The sequence below is a fragment of the Aphelocoma coerulescens genome, chromosome 2, assembly GCF_041296385.1.
Source record: "Aphelocoma coerulescens isolate FSJ_1873_10779 chromosome 2, UR_Acoe_1.0, whole genome shotgun sequence".
Classification (NCBI taxonomy): Eukaryota; Metazoa; Chordata; class Aves; order Passeriformes; family Corvidae; genus Aphelocoma; species Aphelocoma coerulescens.
Window position 1 is genome coordinate 41225430 of NC_091015.1, and position 20998 is coordinate 41246427.

The window sequence follows — 20998 nt, forward strand, 5'->3', positions numbered from 1 at the left end:
GAAACAGCACAGGTCTCAATACAGCCCTCGAGTTCTACAACTAAATATCTGGCAGTGAAAAATCTTGGGGAAATTGTCTTTATTCTCTTGTTCTTTCTGTTGCTTTTCTCATCTAAATAAATAATTTTGAATCTCTGTATAGTAACCTTAGCATAATGAAGATATCCAAGCATTGTCTCACAGTTGTGTGTGAAGAAGAAAAAGTGCCAAGTGGTTCCACACTGAAGAACTTTTGGGATGAATGGATGGACAGACTCTGTGAAACACACTGAGACAGCTCTTAACAAACTGCCTATGCACTGTTAGGATCACAAAACTTTGCTGATCTGTTTAAAATGAACTAATTTTAAAAATACAGAAACATGGCACAAGGATATATAGGTTCTTGTGTTTAGTGTGGTGAAATTGGTATCCTTAGCACCCAGTATTATGCGTCACATACTGCACAGTTGTCTGTTTTCCCAAGGAACTGCTAAATCCTTGTTTTTCAATAACACAATAATTTAAAGAAGTTGACTAGATATATCTGAATTCTAATTAAAAATATTTAGTAGTGCAGAGGTTTCCGAGCCGCAGCATGTTTGTGATGTGTGTAAGTTGCTTTAGCAACCAAGCACCTCCTGTGCAGGTACGTGTTTTGGGGGTATTTGCTGCTATCACAGCCTTTGTGGGAATGCAGAAGCAGAGTAAATTTTAGAACCTCTATCAAGAAGATTATTTAGAAAAATGATTGCATAAGATTTAAGATCCCAGTTTATTATATTTTCTTGAAAATATTTTCATTCCTAAAAATACGCTGACTAATTAAATGAGCTGAATGTCTAAAACAGTCTTAACGTAAAATTGGTGTGGTATTTTTAAAGGTGATACAGAGTGTTGATTGATATATTTAACAATCCAAATATGACTTCCTTACCTAAGGATTGTGCTCTTTCATGGTTTTGTACTTTACAAAACAAAGAGCCTGCTAGGTTTGGGGTTCAATTTAATGTATCTGATAGTGTGCCACCTTCAAAGGCAAGAGTGAAATGGGAAACTTCCCTTTCTCGCAGCCAAAAAAGTGAATTAGACTTTTGCTGTTTCTCATGTGGAAAACACCAGTGCTTGAATGGGTATTTCACTAATCTCAGATTGTTAGGAATGATGCACATAGGCATTTGAAAATATCCTTTAGGTTATTAAAATGAAACCCAAGTTAAAAAAAATTCACATTGCATACATTTGTGGAATCACATCTCTTAAGCAGCAGTGGCGTCACATGCTGCTGAATTATCTTATCTCTAAGTGATCTTAATTACTACAAGTTTCCTAACTATGTTTGTCAGTACCTCCAGCAAAAATCTTTCATTATTAATTGATCTGTGCTTGCACATGAGCTCCATATTCCCCGTGGCATTCATCAACTTACTCTGTCGGTGTCTAATAGGGTTCTGTTTTTCTGATGGCAAAACTGAAGAGAAGCATGTTGACATTTTTAAATACTGTAAACTAGGTTTAGTAATACACAAACTAATTTTTTATTGTAGCATAGTGTATGTTCATGGTTAGAAGTTTATAGAAGTGAGTACTGCTTGATTTGCTTTTAAGTATATTGGGATATTGATAACACGTGTGGAGGGAAGAAACAATTTGACGGAAACTGTTTGTTATTCTTTATGCCACTTAAATGCTTCTTGTTTTCAGAAGAGCTAATCAGATAGTAATTGACCAGATCCATAGAAATAGAATGACTGACTACTACTTCAAAATGATGACTTGAGGTTTAAAATATTAAAACAGGTTTTTCCTGAATTATTTTGCATTGTGAGGTGGCTATCTTGAATTTATAGATGTTTCACTGAGAATAATTTCAAGCACTTGTCAAACTTGTAAGGGTTTTTAAAAATTTAAAGGGTCACACATTTTATTGTTAACAGAGGGTGTTGAGAGAGACTGTCAACACCCTATGAAGCATTAAGCTGTTGCCTTTGATGTGTAGGCAGCACCTTAGGTCTCACAGAGCTGTACTGTAAGTATGTGTCCATATGTTCAACCCACTTTGATGTGTTCAGGGATCTTGGGCCAGCAGTATCCGTATGCTACATCACAACTATAGGAGGTAAAACATGCCATCTGGATTCCTGTTCCTTTTACTTACCTTGTGTCGTGGCTTCTTCACCATAGCAGAAAGCCTTCTTTTTTTTCTTCCCTTCTATTCAAAATTATTTGGTAGTTCACAAAAAAACCCCTCTGTTTTGAGCAGTCTTTAATGAATTTTATTTTGGATGTCTATTAACAATCTCTTAGAAGGGATGAAAGACAGGAATGGGTTTTCTAAATTCAAAATGTATTCCAATACTCATGCTATGACAGTAGAGAGTATTTGAGATAGCTGTATTAGCTAAGAACTCCATTTCTGAGTTACAAAGTATTTCACCTTTTATATCTGTTCCCATGCAAATCTACCAATCCAGATTTAAATCCAAGCAGGTCTTGGGGGGGTCTTATTTGCACTGGGTGCTAATAAACTGAACACTGTATTGCAAAACACTTCCTGTGATCTAATCCAGGAAAAAGATCCTTAATTATTTTGATGAGAGGTAGTTCATAGGACAGATGCCTCCCAAAAAATGACTTGATTTCCTACTCTCAATAAGTTCTCACTGGCTGTTCATGCATAAACACTGACACGAGTGGCATATAGACTAACATTTGTACCCCTCACTGAAAGTTGCCTTATTAAGAAACCTGGCTCTTCTCTCTAAACCCAAACTGTATTTCAGAGGACTGTTTTTAACAAAGATCTTGCACAGATGAGGCACATCAACCCATGACACAGAAGCTCTGCTCATTCTATCTGAACCAGGCTTGCCAGAGCACTTCCCCACCACACACCTCCCCATTTATTGGCAGTGCTGGGATCTCTGGCACCAGTGAAATGTGCATACAGATAAGGTATCTCAGAGATCTTCAGTTTTGTGCAGCTCCTCTGCAGCAGTGTGTTCCTCAGTATGTTCAAACTCCCTGTCTGCAGAGATTCTTGTCCTGTTTTCAAGGTCCCCTTTCTGCCATCTGTTTCTTTTTCGAAGTTTTGGTCACAGGAGGAATTTTCCCTGATTTTCCCCAGACAATCCTGACTTTTTTTGTGTGATTTTATTTTCTTCCACTGGCTCTCTTGAAGATGAATCAACTGCAGTGGGGACTTGCTCCCATATCTTTCCTGCCTTTGAGGGTGACCTGTTAGTGTTCAGATCTGAGTGTGACAGAATGTGTGTGTTGTGTTGCAGTGCTGTCTGCTCTGCTGAAATTTCTTATACATGTGGCATAGCCACAGGACAAATGCCCAGACCATATGCCCTGTCGCCTTATTTGGATACTGCTGGGAACCTGAGAGTGTCCCTGTTGTTTCATCTCTCTCTGAGGGATGTTTTGGCAAAACATTGCCGTGGTCTTTGTGACGTTCCTCTTCACCTTCTGCGGCATTGCTAGTGGCTTGCCCAGTTCAAAACAATGTGGAGATTTCCCTGAATAGCTGTATCAAAACAATGTGGAGATTTCCCTGAATAGCTGTATCTTTTTTTTTTTTTTTTTTTTTTTGGGAAGCATCACTGTCTGGTATGGAAAAAGCCTTTCTTCTTGGATTCAATTTCACAGTCTGAAGGCTTGTAGCTTATGGTAGTGGGCAGAGCCCAATTTAAATACCAATTTCCTAAAGCTCGGATAAGGAAAACATACTATACTTTTTCCTCACATATTTGGTCACTTTGTGGCCAGCCTGTTTGTATCAAGGGGAAGCAGTCAATTTACACAGATAGTGCAGTATCAGAAATAGCAGCCTGTGGTGGATTCACTAAAAACACATTGGAGGAGTTGTTCCAGTGTGGTGACAATTGATTGTGGCACATGGAGAAGAATTGGGACTTGCAGGTTGCTAGTCTAAGAACCATCTTTGGTTAGGAATGTTTCCCAAAGTTGGCCTCATGTAGTCTTGAACTATGAACAAAACATATATTTTCTAATGGAACATATATTTTTTTTTTGTAAAGGAAGAGGGATCAGTGACCAACCAAAAATACCACTCATCCACCCACCAGAAATGTGGTGGTCTAAACAGTAGCAGCAGCAGAGGGCAATGGGGGTGCAAGGCAGGCGCTGGGAGGGCTTGGGTGCTGTGCTGTGTGGCTGGTGGCACCCGTGACTGCGGGTGTCTTTCTCAGGCACCGCGCTTGTGGGTGGGTGGGTATGTGTGTGGCCATGCCCTGGCACTGCTGCTCAGGGAGCATGTCCATCCCAAGGGGCACAGGGGTGCCTGCCTTCCTGGGGAGTGTGTGCACACCACACCTGTCCTGTCCTCAATATCAAGCCCCTCAAGATTTGAATCAAACTTTGCAATTGTTTTAGTTGTTAATCAGTAGCCATAGCTGGACAGTAATGATTGGGCAATTGCATTGTGAATGTTGTATGCTCGGCTAATTTTTTGTTTTAAGGAAAAGAGAAGACAATCCCAAGATGAATGGTCTGTCTGGATGAAAGCCACCACGAGTGAAGCCAGCGGAACTGAGCAGTAACTGGGGGAAAGGTAATTCCAGATGTCGGCAATCGCGACCACCTACTCAAAACAGACCCCAGACTCAAATGGGCAGAACCGTCCCTATGCACCAATTAGCATGACAAATGAGATATATGACTGGTAAATAGGGGGTTGAATACTAATTAATGGAAAAATTACGCAATTTATAGTCAGTGAATGCTGATGCCTTTGTTAAAATGTATAAACAGTGTAAAGTTTTGATGATCTAGCCTTTTGTGAGTTACCACCCTAGCTCCCTGCTTTGCGCAAACTAGAATAAAACAAAACACACCTCCCCCGGTGTGTGACTTGTCGCTGCGCGCCCGGTAGCGAGCGCCCGGGACAACACCCCGGCTCGGGGCTGCCCGTGCCCACGGGCGCCGCACAGACCTCCCGGACCCGCACGTTTCTCGGCCGCCGGTGCGGAGCGTGCTGCGGGCGAGCCGCCCGCCTGCCGCCGCCTTCCCTCCCCTGCCTCCCGGTGCCTCCCGCCTGTCCCCCGCCTTCCCCCGCCTGTCTCCCCCCGTCCCCCACCTTTCTCCCGCCTGCCTCCCTGTCCTGTCCCCCCCTCGTCCCCCACCTTTCCCCCGCCTGCCTCCCGGTGCCTCCCGGTGCCTGCCGGTGCCTCCCGCCCGCAGCTCTCCGTGCGCGGGCGACGCCCGGCGCTCCCGGGGCCCTGCCGTCTCCCAGCGCCCGGCGCCGGGCGGCCCAGCGGGCATGGAGCGGCTGCAGGTGGATGCGCAGGCTGTGGAGGAGTACGCGGAGTACCGGCGGTGAGGGCACAGGGGCGGCGCGGTGGGGTCGCTGGGGCGGGGGCCGGGCGCTTCCAGCCGGCCCAAGGGTGCCGGCGGCAGCCGTGTCGCGTCCCCCGCAGGCGGCCCGCGGCCCGGGATTCCTCCGGGAGGCATGCTCGCCCCGGCCCTCCTGAACTGGCTGCTTCGGGGGCTGCGGCGGCTGCGTTGAGCCACACGCAGCGGGCGCCGTTCACTGTCGCAGTCGGAGCTGCCGTGGCTGGTGTGCCCTGGAGAGGACACGTTGCAAACCTTGGCTGTCAGCAGTGAAGTCACGCATCGTCCCTCTCATCCGGGCCCGCCCGGCAGCGTGTCTGTGCGATGTGCTGTGAGAGGCCATCTGGTCTGCTAGTGGCATCCCTGCCCACGGCAGGGGCGTTGGAATTAAGTGGTCTCTAAGGTCCCGTCCGATCCAAGCCAATATCTGATAATCTGCCAGCCGTACTGCTCTTTCAGAATACAAGGACTTCTGTGCATCACGAATTCCAAGTTTTGCATTGTATAAATCCGTTATACTGCTGCATGTCTTTGCTAATCTTGTCAGCAGTCCCCTCGACAGGCTGAACAAAAATAAACACAGTCATTGTGCCGAGATGAGGTCTTAAGTTAGTTTAGGAAAACCTTGAGTAAAACACGAGAGGAAAGCACAGTGGTATTTCTTACATAAGATGTGCAGTGATTCAGTGGGTGTTGGCTGGGTTGACATGCAAATGATAACGTTGTGTTGGCACATTATTCTGGTGCTGTACAGTGCTGGCAGTGCACAAATCCACAGAATATTTGGCAAAGAATCACTCATTCAGCATATTTTAGCATATCCAGTAAAGAATAACTGGAATATTTACAGACATTATTAAAATCACTTTCAGCATAGGTAAGTGCTGCAGTTAAGTCTCAACTCTATTTTACATGTTTTACATATTGTCATTAATTGTTTCCATAAATGCAGAATTTGGATGCTGCTCCAGAGTTCCAGCTATTCAGTGCCCTTGAATTTGAACACAGTGATAGCTTTAACAAATGGGCCTGTCTGAACTGAGGGTACAGCTCCCACCAACTTCAGCTGCAGAAACTGGCCTAGTCTTCTTGCAAATCAGAAGACAGCTTGGATGTGTTGTTTGTTGCTTTGGTGGCAGTGTGGTTACCTGCTTGCAGTTGAATACTCAGACTAGACTAAGATTAATCTCCTGATACAAGTTTGCAGTACAGTTGGGTGTAGATGAGTAAAGGGACTTGTCAGAGGTCAGTCAAGAAGTCTGAGGCAGGGTTGGCTGGCTATGTGACCCTTGATGCTCATTGCTTTTTTTGCCAAAAGAACCGTTGGTAGTTTGCTGTATTAATTTTTTCCTTTTCTCTTAGAACTAGTTTTCAGTCCATCAGAACAAATTTTTTAAAAGAGCATTATTCAAAAAATATTCTCTAAAAATCAGCTATAGTTCTGTTAAATTATTAGAACAGTAATATGAAATAAAAGATTTATTTTGCAATTACAGAAGAAGTGATGCTATATATTATTTGAAAAAAATGTCTGGAGAAACCTACTTTTATTGTCTTCATTTTCTTATGGCTTTTTTATGTCGTGTATACAGAATTGTAGGTGATGATGATGGAGGAAAGCTTTTTACTCCTGAGGAATACGAGGAGTACAAAAGAAAAGTATTACCAGCTCGGCTACAGAACAGGTTGTATGTCAGCTGGAGATCACCAACTGGTATGGACTGTAAGCTTGTAGGACCAGAGACACTGTGCTTTTGCACTCACCGGTGGGTAGTTTCCCTTCTTTTGCACTTTAATATTTTTAAAAATCAAGAAAATGTGAAATACTCCCAGACACATTACAGTAGCACATAGGCAAGTTTATTTAAGGTTTAAGGCTTGAGAAAATTAGGTTTTAAATAGTAAGAACTGTTAGTAAATGTAAATGTCAATATATTTTTGAGACCAAAATGATTTTGTAGTCTCAATAAATTCAGCTGTAAGGCATGAGTTAACATAGATCAGATTGATTCTAGTAGTGCTTTCAAAATGAAACATAAGGATATGTGATATTTATGTAAAGAATAGATGTAAAAGCATCTGATGTTATGCACTTAATTGAAAATTAACAATGAACAATATAATTAAAACTGCTTCAAAACCAAACTTGTCAAGTAAATTATAAGCCTTTCAGTTAGCTATCTGATAAATGCTAACAAAGTTATAAAAGTTATTATTTTTCCTGTTACAGGTATAAACAACACAAAACTGACTATGAGGTGCTTCCCAAAGAGCGGCCTGTCTGTGTGCCTTGCAGAGTGAAACGCTGCCCGTGCCAGTCCTACCAGTTTGTGCCCCTGAATGGCACCCAGCCCGTCCGCTGCCGCTGCAAACACTTCGCTGATCAGCACAGTGCAGCACCTGGGTTTCCCTGTAACTCCTGTAAGTTACTGCTGGGCTTGCAGCGTCCTTTGCCAGGAAACTCAACAGGAACAGCCTGTGAGGGATCTGTGTTCTGCCCCGGGTGTTGGGTATGTGCTGCACTTGTCACCGATGTGCGTTTTCATCCTTGAGGAAGGATGAGAAGTGGGAAGGAAGACAGCACCTTTTGCACAGGAGGGTTTAGAACAACATCCTTAGTTTCCCCAGGTCCTGTGAAGGAGTTTAAATCTCCGAATGCTTCAGATAGTGCTTATGGAGATGGATGCCTGAAGATACACCACATGAAAGCACCCTGTTTGCAGTATGTCACTTCCAGCTGCATGCATGTGCCTTTTCTACCTGAACTTGGTAATTTGAGAGAGAGAAGTGTTGATCTTCATTCCTCTATTGCCTAGTTGACTATAACATTAATATATTTTTGTATCTTCTTTCAACTCAGCAGGAAGTAGTACTCTGTTCCCAAATAATACTAATGCTAGCACTCTAACAAAGCAGTTCATGAGTATACAGATTGTGGGTCCAGAAATGCAAATGGGAATGGAGTTTCAGCAAGATCTTAGAGGAGGGATTAAGAGGAAGCATTTTACTACAGTTGTTTGAGGTTAATGTAGTGAAACAGCAGTAATTATTAACCACAGGAAATAAATAAAGCACAAAGATGTTTTAGTTTGAAACCTCAAATTACATAAGACGAAGGGGTTTTTTTGCTAGAATTCTGTGCTGTTACTAAATTTCTTTCATAGAATGTCTCTATTTTGTACAGAGAAAACTGTAAGCAACTTTTGCTGGTTGAGAATCATATCCCACAGAATAAACCATAAAATATCTTTATGACAGCCTTTCAAGAATTTGCCCTAAGTATTGTGAAAATCTTAAATGTGCAGCTGGATTATTCAGGTTGAATCCATAGAACACAGTGTTTTCAATATTAATATATATAATGCCTTTTGTTTACTGTTTCTCAAAAATACCAGACACTTCTGAGGGCTTCACAGATTTCCTAGTGAAGTGCCAAGAATTGCTTGTCTTTTGGACTTGTGTTGTTTTAATGTAATGATATTAGTCTTGTCCAGTGTGGATAAGTCTAATATGATAGATAAGTTATAACTGAAAACCTTAACTGCTTGTTGCTCTGTATATATTGCATATACTGTGTTCTGTGTCCAAACACAGAGTTCTGTTTCTGAGGAGTACCCAAAATAATATGAAAAAACCTTTAACATTTCCAAGAATGTGATCAACATATGGCACAAGACTTAAAAGAAATCTTTCCTGGTGTTCCACAAAATGAACTGTGAGTTGGAAGCAGGGTAATTTGAATAATGAAATATTTGCAACATCACTTCCTCAATTTATTGGTCACATTGCTCCAGAGGGGCTTTGATGACAGTTTTAGATGTAGCTAGAGCAGACACGTCACTTTACTCTGTTTCTGAATGTTCCATGACATTTTTATAAATATTTCAGTTACATCCTGTGGCTGTGTAAGCTTAAAAAAACCCTGAAAGTCAGTCTAATGATAATCTTGTATAAAACCCGTTTTGTTGCTTCCACAGTCTCTATTTGCTACTGAGAAAATTTTGCTAATTTTAAAAGACATTTAAATTGTGATTTCTGTAATAAATTGTGATATGAAGTTTCTTAGCCATGCAACACTGACACATGCTATACACCTTTGGAGGGAATGGTGCCAAAATGCTGGCAGGTTGTCAGCTTTACCCAGTGTCAGAACTTCTTTTCCTTTTATTCATTGTAAGTGGATGGAGAGGGGTATTGCTAATGACAATGGACACAAATTGCAACATAGGAAATACAGTTAGATATCAGAAAAGAAATTTCTGATCCACCACTGGTCCAGGCTGCTCAGAGAGGCAGAATCTCCATCCTTAGAGGTACTTGAAACTTGTAAGAGACTGCAACTGGATGGCCTTCATGATCTAATCCCAAGAGTCGTCCTTTCTCTTCTGTACGGTCTTTTCATACAGCTGGATGCTTAAATTCCATCACCATCTCGCTCATTTTTTGTTTCTTAGGTTCCAAGTGCTCAGGCTTTCATAGCTGCTTTACCTGTGCATGTGGTCAGCCAGCATATGCTCATGAAACAGTCGTGGAAACAAAAGAGGAGCGCTTAGCCCAAGGAAGGCCTGTGGGGCATGATGTTCCTTACGCTGCTATGGGAGGACTGACTGGTTTTAGTTCTCTAGCAGAAGGCTACAGGAGGCTTGATGACAGTGGAATAGGTATGTGCAGCTGACCTGAGATGAAATTTAATTCTCCACCTAATTTTTGAAAAGTACTAAATCAAAATAGATTTTCAAAGTTTGAAGGCAAATTGGATCAATAGGAGTAGGACTGCAGAAAGACTGTTCCTTTCCAGCTGTCCTCAGGTGTTAAGGGATCAAGTTGTCCCACTCCCTGTAGTGAGTTGATAAAAAACTCTTTTTCATCAATTCTGGTGTTCAACCTAGTTGCTTCTGGCTGAAATGCAGCATATCCATGGAAAGAACCTCTAACTTCTAATACTTCCTGTAACCTAATACTTCCACGTTCTATTTATGTTAGTCCTTTAGCCTAATACTACCCAGGGATTTCTTGGTTATATATTTACAACATTTTTGTTTCCAAACTCAAAGGTTAATAGCTGTTCAGCATAAAAAAAGGAGGCAATTGGTAGAACTTTTTAACAGACACATTAGTTGGTCTTGATACTTTTTCTGCTCTGTGATTGTGTCATTTAATAACACACGTTTTGTCCTGAAATACTGTTTTATCTATTATTGCTACATACACATTATTTATTTTTTAAATTCTGATCTGGATTCCTGGATTTGTCTGAAGTTTAGAAACTACAACATTACTGCAGTAATTGAAGAAACAAAGCTTTTCACTCCTTTTGAAGCCATCCTTGTAATGCTTTTGTTAACTCTAGTTTATGGGGTCTGCACTGAGAGTTGTAGATATGAATCTGTAACCTTGTTTTGACCCCATCATGTGTATTAGGACTGTATCTCCTGGAGTTAATTATTGTTTTCATTCAACTTATTTTCTAACAGGTGCTCCTTCTGCTGCACTTTTAGAGGCCCCTATTACTAGCATGGATCATCCATTTCTAAAAGCATTTCAGGGGCCTTCGAGTTCCGCTCAAACCATGCCGCAAATAGCAGGTGATGTATAAGTAGGATAATACTGTTATACAAAAAGAATTTAATATAAAATTAATTGATGTTATTAATGAATTGAAGGATGCTCAGGGCATTAAAATGAGTATTGAAGCCTTGCTATGTGATAAGTTAGTACGACATTCATGAATTTCAAATGCTTAGAATAACTTAATCCTTGCTATTTTTATTTGTGATGTGTTTTTTTACCTTAAATTATTTTTTTCTTAGGGTTTGTTATCTTTTCCATTAATGGTATCATGTATTCATTGGATCAGGTTTTAAAATTCTTAATTCCTCTTAGAAATGCATCATGTCTGAGTGGGGTTGTACATATTCAGCACACCTGTGAAACTGCCGTCTGCCAGCAAGCTTTTTCTACATGGGACTGTGGATCACTTACATTTATGTCCCTTAGTTAGTACAACAAGTTAGCAATTACTATGGCTGTTGAACTCCTTTAAGACAATTTATAATAGGTGCAAGCCTAGACTAAAAAAGGTTTATCTTTGGTCCCAATTGCTGGGTTTTGTGCTTGCCTGTAAAGCTGAGTTCCCATTTTAAATGGGTTTTGCCAAATGTAAAACAGCTAATGGAATAGCAAGTACCATTAATGAAAAAAGGGGTTTTGTTTTTTGTTTATGTTTTGTTTTTCAGGTAGTTCAAGGGCCACAGGGCAAGTTTCTCATGGAAAACAATTAGAAGCTGATGACATGGCTTACTTTGAAAAACGTTATCAGGAACGGGCAAGTTACTACATTTATTGCTTAATTTAAATACACTTTCAAAGAGGATGTCTAAAACTGATAAATGTATTACTTAAGTGGCATATAAATGCATCATATAATTCCTTCTCAATTTCTGAGAAAGCTAGCTTCTTAACATAAATTTTTAAATATAGTTATGAGCTATTACAGGATTTCAGAGATCAGTCATGTGTGGGATAGCATTTACCTTAACCAGGCAGATTTTAATTGAGGTGACTCTCTATTACAGAAAACCAAAACATTTTACTATGTGGCAAAAAGAAACAACAGTGCAGACTCATGGAAACTCCCCAGTGACATTTAGGACTGTGTGTTTGCTACTTCAGTTATAAAACTTTATAATGTTCCTTTTTTTTAAATGAATGTCTGCGTAAATTTGGCTAAATCTGATAGGGTAAATGATCTGTATCACTCACTTAGAGGTGTCTCCTCCACCTCACTGACTACCTTCAATTTAAGTGCCCTGCAGTGTAGGTTATTCACATGTTTAAATACCTATTCTTTCCCCACATTAGCCCTTTAGCTCCACCATCTCAGCTGAAGTATGTCTCAACTGTTTATGAATTCTTTCGTAAGGCAATGCTGCAGAATTAACTTTTAAAATCTAAACTGTTTTGCTGTTTTGCTTGCTGGCAACAAGGTGTTTGTAAAGGAGAAGGCTGTTCTAGCTTTCTGAAATTTTAAATAATTTTCTTTGTTTTGTAAATAATCACAAAAATATGGATGGATGTTACAAATATTACATTGGTTCATAGAGAACATTGAATTCAAATTTGTTTCTTTTTTCTCCCAAGATTTTATTTTAAAAGGTTGTAGGAATTTTAGATAAAAACCTCAAGCCTTCAAATAGGGAAAAGTGGTTTAAAATGCATTTCTGTGTAGACCAACAACATTTTCTTAGCAGTGAGTTCATTTTTAGACAGCTAAATGAGGTCTTGTTTCCTTTTGATTTTATTTTATGGTAGGAAAAAGCATATTAATTTTTTTTTCTTGCATTTTTGATAGCAGCATGTGTGTTAGATGAGATGCAAAAGTCTCCACATCCTTTTTATATAATTGCTCTAAATATGATTTCATTTACTAGTGTAACAATACTTGAGAAAAAACGTAGCTTCTAAAACCAACAGATACATTTGTTTGGATTAATAGTCTTACTACAAAAGTGGCAGAGTGGAACGTGTAGGTGTTGATAAATTTTACCATGCTGTAAGAGCCTGCTGTGTAGGAAAGATCTTACAAGTGGAAGAGGAAGTCATGGCATTGTGGGTCAGCAGGGAAACACTGAGATGAAGGTTCAGCTCCATTCCTGTGTGGTTTTGTGTGTGTTGGTTTGTCTAGCTGTGTCTGTTAGACATCTGCAATAAAAATGCTCTAACTTTCATTGACATAGAGATAAACCCGTGCACATTAGTGAGAGACACTGGCCTTGAGAGATTCTTAAATCCCTAGATTGCCATTATCAGAGATAAGGCAGCCCTGGTTTCAATAGGGAGGAGCTGCAGTGCCATGGAAGTGCTGCTTTGTCCTATGGTACAAATGTAAGCAGCGCTAGGTTGGAATAACAATGTTCTCTACCTTTGTCCACTGCATGTATCACCCTGGTAAATTTGTGGCTGAATGTAGAAATTTAATATTGCATTGTTAGCCAGCTTGCAAATCGGTGTTTGAACCACTGCTGGTGTCTTTTTTTATTACAGCTGAAAATGGAGAAAGCTGCTAAACGGAGAGAGAGGAATCCAGTGCCATCAAAGAAGCCATGAGATTAATAAATATTTATTTATTATTTGGCACATTGTTCATTATTACATTCAGTATTTTTCTCTGTGCCTACCCGCATACTTGTATTTATTCATTTATTTATTCTGTTGTTTTGTTCCTTTGCTGAAATTAATTTAAAATTATCTTGTTGTAATAAAATTGGTTTCTTTAATCAATGTGTTTCTAATCTCCAGAACTGTTACACAGATATTTCTTTGAGAATGGAGAAGCGTATTTAGAGAGTTGCAGAACTGTTATTTAAGGTCTGAGAGAACAACCTTGTGTTTAAATATTAGCTTGTAGGAGGGCAAAGAAAAGATATGTCTTATTCTTAGACTTTCATTATATGTTTTATTTGTAGAGTCCTTTAAACTTATCTTTATTATGGATTTTTATGTGGTGAGATTTATTCTGTTAATACTGGCATTTTAATATTTTCTTTAAATATTTTTCCACTTTCTGTTGATTTCATTGCCTTGACATAAAATTCAAACATACCCTTCTTCTCTCACACTTCTGCAGTCTCCGTTCCTGCCATCATATATTTAAAAAAAAAGTCATTCTGTACACTTGCAAACCCATTTCCACACTTATGAGCTACTTGAAGGGATCTTGCTGGTATACTTTATCCCAGATTTCTCTGGTGGTACAATTCTCCCAATTCTGTTTGTCTGTCACTGTCCATAACAATTATTACACTAAACTTCTGAAAACCTTAAGTGGAAATGGATATATTATTTATAGCAAGTAAAGCAACAATTGCATACTGTTTGGTACAAACTTATTTATCCAACAGATTCATCCTGTCTAACCCAACAAAGACTGGATCATCTCAAGGAGATGTGCTTTTGTATTCTTTGTCCATATTCACAACTGTGGCAACATAGGTTGTATTAAAGGTAGTGGGCAGGAAAATATAAAATTTAGTGACTGTGTGGTGGTTTAATTCTGCAAAGCAGCACAGCAAGAACTTGGAACAGAATAACTGGCACGGAGTGCAGCTTAGGAGGCAAAAGTAAAGCCTGAGTTAACTTATTCTCCTTTGAGAACAGAGAGGTGTAAGTCAGTTTGTTCTTAAAAATACCTGAAGATGTCTCTTGGACTCGAGACTTTATGGGGGTGGGGGGATGTGTACTGAGACTCTACAGCAAGAACTGGGAGAAGCCTACAAAGCTTTATTTCCCGTTGGAAATAATGCCTCTATGTGCCTGATGGGCAAAGGAAAAGAGGTGGATTTGAAGGCATTTATTGCAGGGCAACTTGGTTTCTGTTCAGGTATCAGCTGCAGTGTCGGGGCTCAGTTTTAAGGGAGCCTTTTACCTTAACTCAGACCTATACTGCCACTACTACAGATGCCAATCAGAGAGGCTAATCTGCTACTTTAATTTAAATAAATGATGCATCAAAGTGTCTAATTAATGCTTTGAAAGTACCTTTACTGTTAAATTCTACAGTTACATGCTGCTTTAGCCTAATAAATGAAAGTACTAATTTGAGCTCCCTCTTCTGGCCCTGGCAGGCAATCCATTCTGCACATCCTCTGCTTGGTCTTGAAAATAAATGGGGTTTTCACAGTGTAATCGCAAGAAACAAACAAATACAAATAGCATTCATAAAGAAAAGCAAATAAAAATACAGGAAAAAATTATCTCTGTTTCCAAAGAGATTATTACAAGCTTAATAGTGGAAGTTCGCTCCAGTTTCCTACTTATCCCCATGACTATACCCATGAGGGAATGCAGTTCTGGAAATCTATGTGTGTCTTGCAGCAGTGAGCTTTCTCACAGCAAAGTATTGCTAAAGAGAGAGGTTTTAATAATTACAAAAAGCTTTTATTTCGTGGGGTTTTTTTGATACTGATAACATAACTTTCAGGAAATAATGTAATTTTTTACATCTTGAATTGACAATATTTGTCTGTTATTTTTCTGCCAAATTCAGTCCTACTAAACTGTACTTTGATCATCACAAACTGGTTTTACTAAAGTAATTTAAAACAATTTATTCTGTGCTTTAACTTTTTTGATGTTGCCACTCTAATGATAAAAAAAAGTTATCACATTTATTTAATGATATTTAGTTTTAGTTGGAAAATAGGTAACAGGTTCGATCATAAAAATATAAATGGCATTAAATATTGCTTAGGAGTTCTGACCACTTTTCACTCATGTTGATGATGTCCAAGGAAAAGAAACTCGCCGTCCTTACTAGAAGGCATGGTTTTGACTTCTTAGTATTTGCATAGTACTTTTTTGCTGAATTTTTATTGGCATCTGTACATGAAAAACCACCTGCAATATATCTCATAACTTTGCTGGCTGTGAAAACTGGACACTGATGTCATATCTTAAATGAAATTTGACTTTCTCCTGAAAAAACAATAATCATTTTGTAGGATCACAATTGCAACCACCAATTCTATTGAAAAATTTCTTTATACATCTGTTAGAAAAGATTTTTTTTTTTTTTAATTATAAAAGCAGAGAGCAAATGCTAGTGTGTGTGCCATTAGCAGTGGTCATTAAATAAAGAGCTTGGTTTAACAGGTACTCGCTGATGGTTTGTTTTCCTGAGAGCAGCCATGAACTTTGAACAAAATATCATGGGACAGATAAGTTACCAATTCATCTGTGCGATTTATTGGGCGGGCGTGTAGCTGTCGTTCAGCTGGAAGCATTAACTGTTTCTGACCCTAATCCAAGCAATCAGGCACAGGGAAAAGGGTTTGTTCTCATACACACGAGTGCTCTAAGATGCTAAAGCCTAATTGCACAGGCCCTGGGCAATGCTTAAGCATGTCTTATTTTTAAAATAGGTGGCTTTCAAGTCAGTGTTTTGCCATTATTACAACTTTCCTAGAGGGTACAACAGCATTTTTTCACTAGTTTTGATCATCCTGTGAAAAGACTTAGATGCACCTTATGTTTATGATAGTGGACACTGGTCAGTGATCCTAAGTGGGGCGCAAGGAGCTCCTCCCCGTTCTGTGTGTTTCTGGTGCTAAATACAAACCACGTCTGTCTGTCTCAGGTTCGGGAGCGAGGGGAACGTGACGTGTGAATTCACAACCAGTAATGGCATCCGTGCAGTTACTTTGTCAAGTTGTCAGTGTCCTTACAGCATGTTGTGCATACTAAATGGTTGGCAGGTCTCATGACTGTATGTCCCCAAGCCTCTCTAGAAGTAGTTTGTAGCCATGTGGCCTAAGAAAGGAGACAACTTTGCAGGTGGTGATAGTATTTGCTCTTAGCACAAATATAATTGAAAAAAATCCAACAAAGGTTTTCCAGTCTAAAAGACCTTGCACAGGTGTATCTGTTACAGGTTTTTTTGTAACTAAATATACTATTTTTGTCTAGAAGCCTACTCTTGCTTTGGAGCCTTTAGCATCTCTCTTCTAGTAGAAGGAATTGTTACTTGCTTTACACTGGTTTTAGCTCTGATTTTATATTCACTGTACCCATACTGACATGCCTGGGCACTGATCCCACGGGCTCCTTTAGTTACCTCCCTAGGGAAGGTCCCAGGCTCAGCCATAACCTGTCACCTGTGTGATGCTGTGTCACAAGCAGAATGGAAGGCTCACACAAAGGTTATTAGTTGACCCACAAGGTGCAGAAAGGACCCCCTTTCTTTCTGAACTCTTCAGAGAGGAGTCTAGGTGGGACTGGATCCAATCTTAGCCCCAGACTCAGTCAACAGTTTATGTCTAAAGGATTATACAGGTGCAATTGAGCCTTTGTACAACTTTGTCATGCAGAATTAAGGATGGCAAACCAGATATATTTATATAAAGTATTTAATTTATTATGATAATAATTAGATGAAAATATCTTAATCATAATTATTTACTGCACAGGGTAGAAGCTGTAACTACTAGCACAGTCTAGTGCACTGTTTTTAAGCAATATTGACACAATTTCAGGAAAGCTAGCAAAAGCAATTAATAAGTAGAGATTGATGTTCTCACACCGAAGACCATGGGCAAATCTCTTTTGCTCAGCCTTGAGAAATAACCTTGAGACGCAACCCCAACCCAACAGAGGATCTCCACACACACTCCAAGAAGTGTCAGGAGACCCTGCCATTAAAGAGTGGGACTGGTCACCCAGATGTGTCCAGGCCAGCTGTGTCAGTTCAGCAGCTTTAGATAAGTTATCAGTAGTATCACTTTTTTGTTCCTTTATCGGGCACTTCACCAGGCCAGCTACATCTTCACCTCACTCTCAGGATGTTTAACTTTGGAGCTAATGAGTCAGTCTGCCTTCAGCATTATTCAACACCAAAAGCAGCATGGATAGCTTTACAAATAGGGCTGTGTTAAAGTTGGTTTACCCCAATCCAGGCAGAGTATCCTGTTACACACTGGTTGAGCACAGTTCAAAACTATTTGATTCTAACAGAGGTGTTTAATCTTATCCTCCCTCTCCCAGCAAGTTTCTGTTTAAGTGAGAAAAAAAGATAACATTTAATTTTGGAAAAAGAAAAATAATCTAATTCAGATTTCAGAATTTCAAGTACTGTTATTCCCCTTCAAATTGCCATCAGTTATTCTTTTCTGAAATGTCAAAAAGAACTGTTCATCAAATGAACACATGATGAATGAGAATCTGTTGCACAAATAAGTTTGTAACTATGCTTCCTTGACTATTTGGTAGGCCAAAAAATAGATAAATTGAAAGATAAAATATTTGCTGTTGATTGAAGAATACTGTAGGAGGCAGTAGGAGTCCTGCTGGGAGTCGATCTCCTGCCCTAAAAGCGTCAATTTTTGTGTAGATGGGCAGGAGGATGTTGGAAGGGGGGAGTGAGAAAAAGTAAATTCCCCCCCAAATTAATAGTTTTCTTTAATGTGAGGGTTGTAGCAGGGAGAGGGAAAAATCCAGGAGTGCTTTTGGTCTGCTGGCTAATTGGTGTGTGCATATTGGTCAGAATCTGTGTAGCTTTGAGCCAGTTGGAGGAGGTAATGCTGGTTGTCATGTCCCCAGTAGGAATTTGGGGAGGTGGACCAAACTTTACTCACTCTGTTTATGGAATAACTTTTGCTAATAAGGGGGTTTTTACATGTAATAGTCATAGGTAATTCTCCTTGGGGTTCTCTTTCTGGCATTCTGAGACTCAGAGGGTTTTCTTTAATATTGTAAAGTACAGAGGTTAGGAGTGTGCTTCTAAGGTTATTGAAATGTTCCGTTGCATAGGTGTTTTCTTTCCAGCTCCGAACTCTGGATCCTTTCCTTTGAATTACAGGTAGAATGTTGTCTACCAAAAGCCATGTTTCTGGAATTGGCTTGGTTTTACAGTGGTTCAGATACCAAGTTATAACTGCAGAAATGATTCTTCTCTCAGCCAACCCAAACCCTGAGTCTTGCATGTAAGGAGAATGAGGGGTATGCCAGAACTTCTGTCTCCTTTGATTAAGGAGAGAAAGAGAATGGATACCACACACATGCTAACATTTGTGAGAAAGGATTGATAAGTAAGATTTGCATACTGCTAGCTGGTAATTAAACTGTTAAAACTGTTCATTGCAAACTATTTCTCTGAGGTACGTTACCTGTCCTGATCCGATTCATTGATTCTTGGAAGGAGATGAGACCTGGCTTGCAAATGCACCTAAAATTATAAAGACTGAAAGCTCAAGGTGGGGCATTACTTGTCTTAACAGCAGTGCCACTGTTTTGATTTAATTTTTGGCTGTTGTAAGCTGTCAAGCATCTATGAAAAATGACAGATGATAACTTGTATTTTCTCTCCACACTTTGAATGTCAGTAAATGTAATGACTTCTTGGAAACAAGTCGTGCGTTGACTGAAGCTTGTCCTAGGACTAATGCAGTTTTTGGCAAACCTGGTTTTAGTAAGGTAAGTAGTTTGTTTATGTGTGGAGTTTGTTTTTCACCTGGATGTAAAAGCTTTTATTCTATGCAACCATTTTTAAGGTACTTGCTTGATCTTTGATTGTGCTGGGGGTTATATTCTCTTAAGCTCTCATCAAGAAATGTTTGGTCTCCTAAAGAAAAAACTTACTTTGTGTGAGCAAATCTTGCTGCACTCCACACTTCTGTAAAATTATGGAAACACTGTTTTGGGTTTTCTTAACACTCAGGAAATACTACAAGAAGGTAGTATACAGAATGCTGAATTCTCTTTCTTCGTCCAGTATACATTATGGGCTTTCTTTAACAACAGAGCAATGCTTTTTTAAGAAAAATGGTTCTTTGCTCCATCTCAAGAATTATAAAAGACCTTGTAAAAAACTGTAATGTTGAATGTGTTGGACAAAGTACTCTTGAGAAGACAAAAAGGACATATTTAGCAGCAGTTCTATGACAAGCATAACAAGGGTGATGGCAACTTTTGGTTTTGTGTGCAAACTACTGGTGGTTCTGCCTAATGCAAACTAAGCCAAAATTAAAAGATGTGTCTGAACTTTTTGTGTGTGTAGGTAAATGACTTTCTACATTCTTCTTGGGAAAGGAAAAAACCAACCCTGCATGTTTATTTTGTGACTGGCTGTTCCTTTGTCAGGTGTATTAAGCCGTCAGTGTCAAGAAAATGTTGTAGGAACACATTAAGAGAAAAACCATGTGAGGCTGCTGTGTAATGTGTTGGTGTTTTCTAGTCACAAAATTTTCTTTGATCTATTGTTTTTAGATTAGAGGATTATGTTTTTGAAGCATTAGCATATGTTTTACGAGCGATAGGATATCAAACGCATTACTTTTTTTCCATAGTGCTGTGGGGATATTTAAAGGAAAGTGTAAAAATAAGATCTGTATTCCATTCCACAGATACCAGTTTGAAGTATGCTTATATTTTCCCAATGGTACTCCTGATATTTTTTTTCCTAATTTCCTAATTCCTAATTTCCCTAATTTCCAAATTTATGGCAGCTGTTTTTCTGAAGACAGATGTTGGCAGAGCAACAGATCAACAGTGAATAGGCAGGAACTGTTTTATTAAAGTTTTCAATTGTATTTCAGTTCTAGATACAAAATGATAGTAATAAATGAATCTTTCTCTTTTTGAAACCTGCTACGTGAATGTATTTTAAAACAGTGAATATACGTGTGGGACACAAATTCAAGTGACCTGTTTTTAAAAAAATTCTAATGAAAAGACTGAAAAACATGACATATTTGCAAAGTGCTGTTTGTATCCCTTGATAAAGAGATTCATGAGTGGTAGTTAATGTTGGTAAGCAATGTCATTTAATTTCAGAACTTCTGACTGATGAAAATGGTAGGCTTTGTGTGACATGTTAGCACTGATGGAAATGACCTAAAAGAGCTGCTAATCGGCATTAGGAGACTGGTGCAGAGGGCTAGTAGTTCCTACTTAAAATGTTATTGTCTAGGCAGGCTGTTTGGCATGGAAATGTTAGACTACATTGCAGGTCATGAAGAAAGTCTTCTTCACTGCTTCTTAATTGTAGCCTTTAGAGAAAAAATTGCCAGCAGAGATCTGTTCTGTTACTTAAAGTTTTGTCACTAAGCTTTTAGACAAATGCCAGTGTAACAGATTTCTCTCAGTTCCTTCCCCTGAAGGGTATCTGGCC

General features: G+C 39.4%; 1 protein-coding gene across 2 annotated transcripts; it reads left to right on the forward strand.

Moving 5' to 3' along the window:
* The first annotated feature begins 5213 nt into the window (after positions 1-5213).
* FAM221A (family with sequence similarity 221 member A) lies at positions 5214-13558 on the forward strand. Of its 2 annotated transcripts, XM_069005810.1 has the most exons (7): positions 5214-5322; positions 6930-7103; positions 7568-7758; positions 9792-9998; positions 10812-10922; positions 11574-11662; positions 13381-13558. In XM_069005810.1, exons 1-7 carry the CDS (start codon positions 5267-5269, stop codon positions 13441-13443), a joined length of 891 nt encoding a protein of 296 aa, XP_068861911.1. In that variant the 5' UTR covers positions 5214-5266; the 3' UTR covers positions 13444-13558. The 2 variants fall into 2 exon arrangements, with proteins under 2 accessions (XP_068861911.1, XP_068861910.1); XM_069005809.1 differs by lacking the exon at positions 5214-5322 and having other exon boundaries at positions 6841-7103.
* Positions 13559-20998: the final 7440 nt, after the last annotated feature.

Coding starts and splice junctions, on each gene's coding strand:
- FAM221A (XM_069005809.1), top strand. CDS start 6,865: ATGTCTGGAGAAACCTACTTTTATTGTCTTCATTTTCTTATGGCTTTT. Junction 7,104..7,567: donor CTGTGCTTTTGCACTCACCG/GTGGGTAGTTTC, acceptor TTCCTGTTACAG/GTATAAACAACACAAAACTG. Junction 7,759..9,791: donor TGGGTTTCCCTGTAACTCCT/GTAAGTTACTGC, acceptor TTTGTTTCTTAG/GTTCCAAGTGCTCAGGCTTT.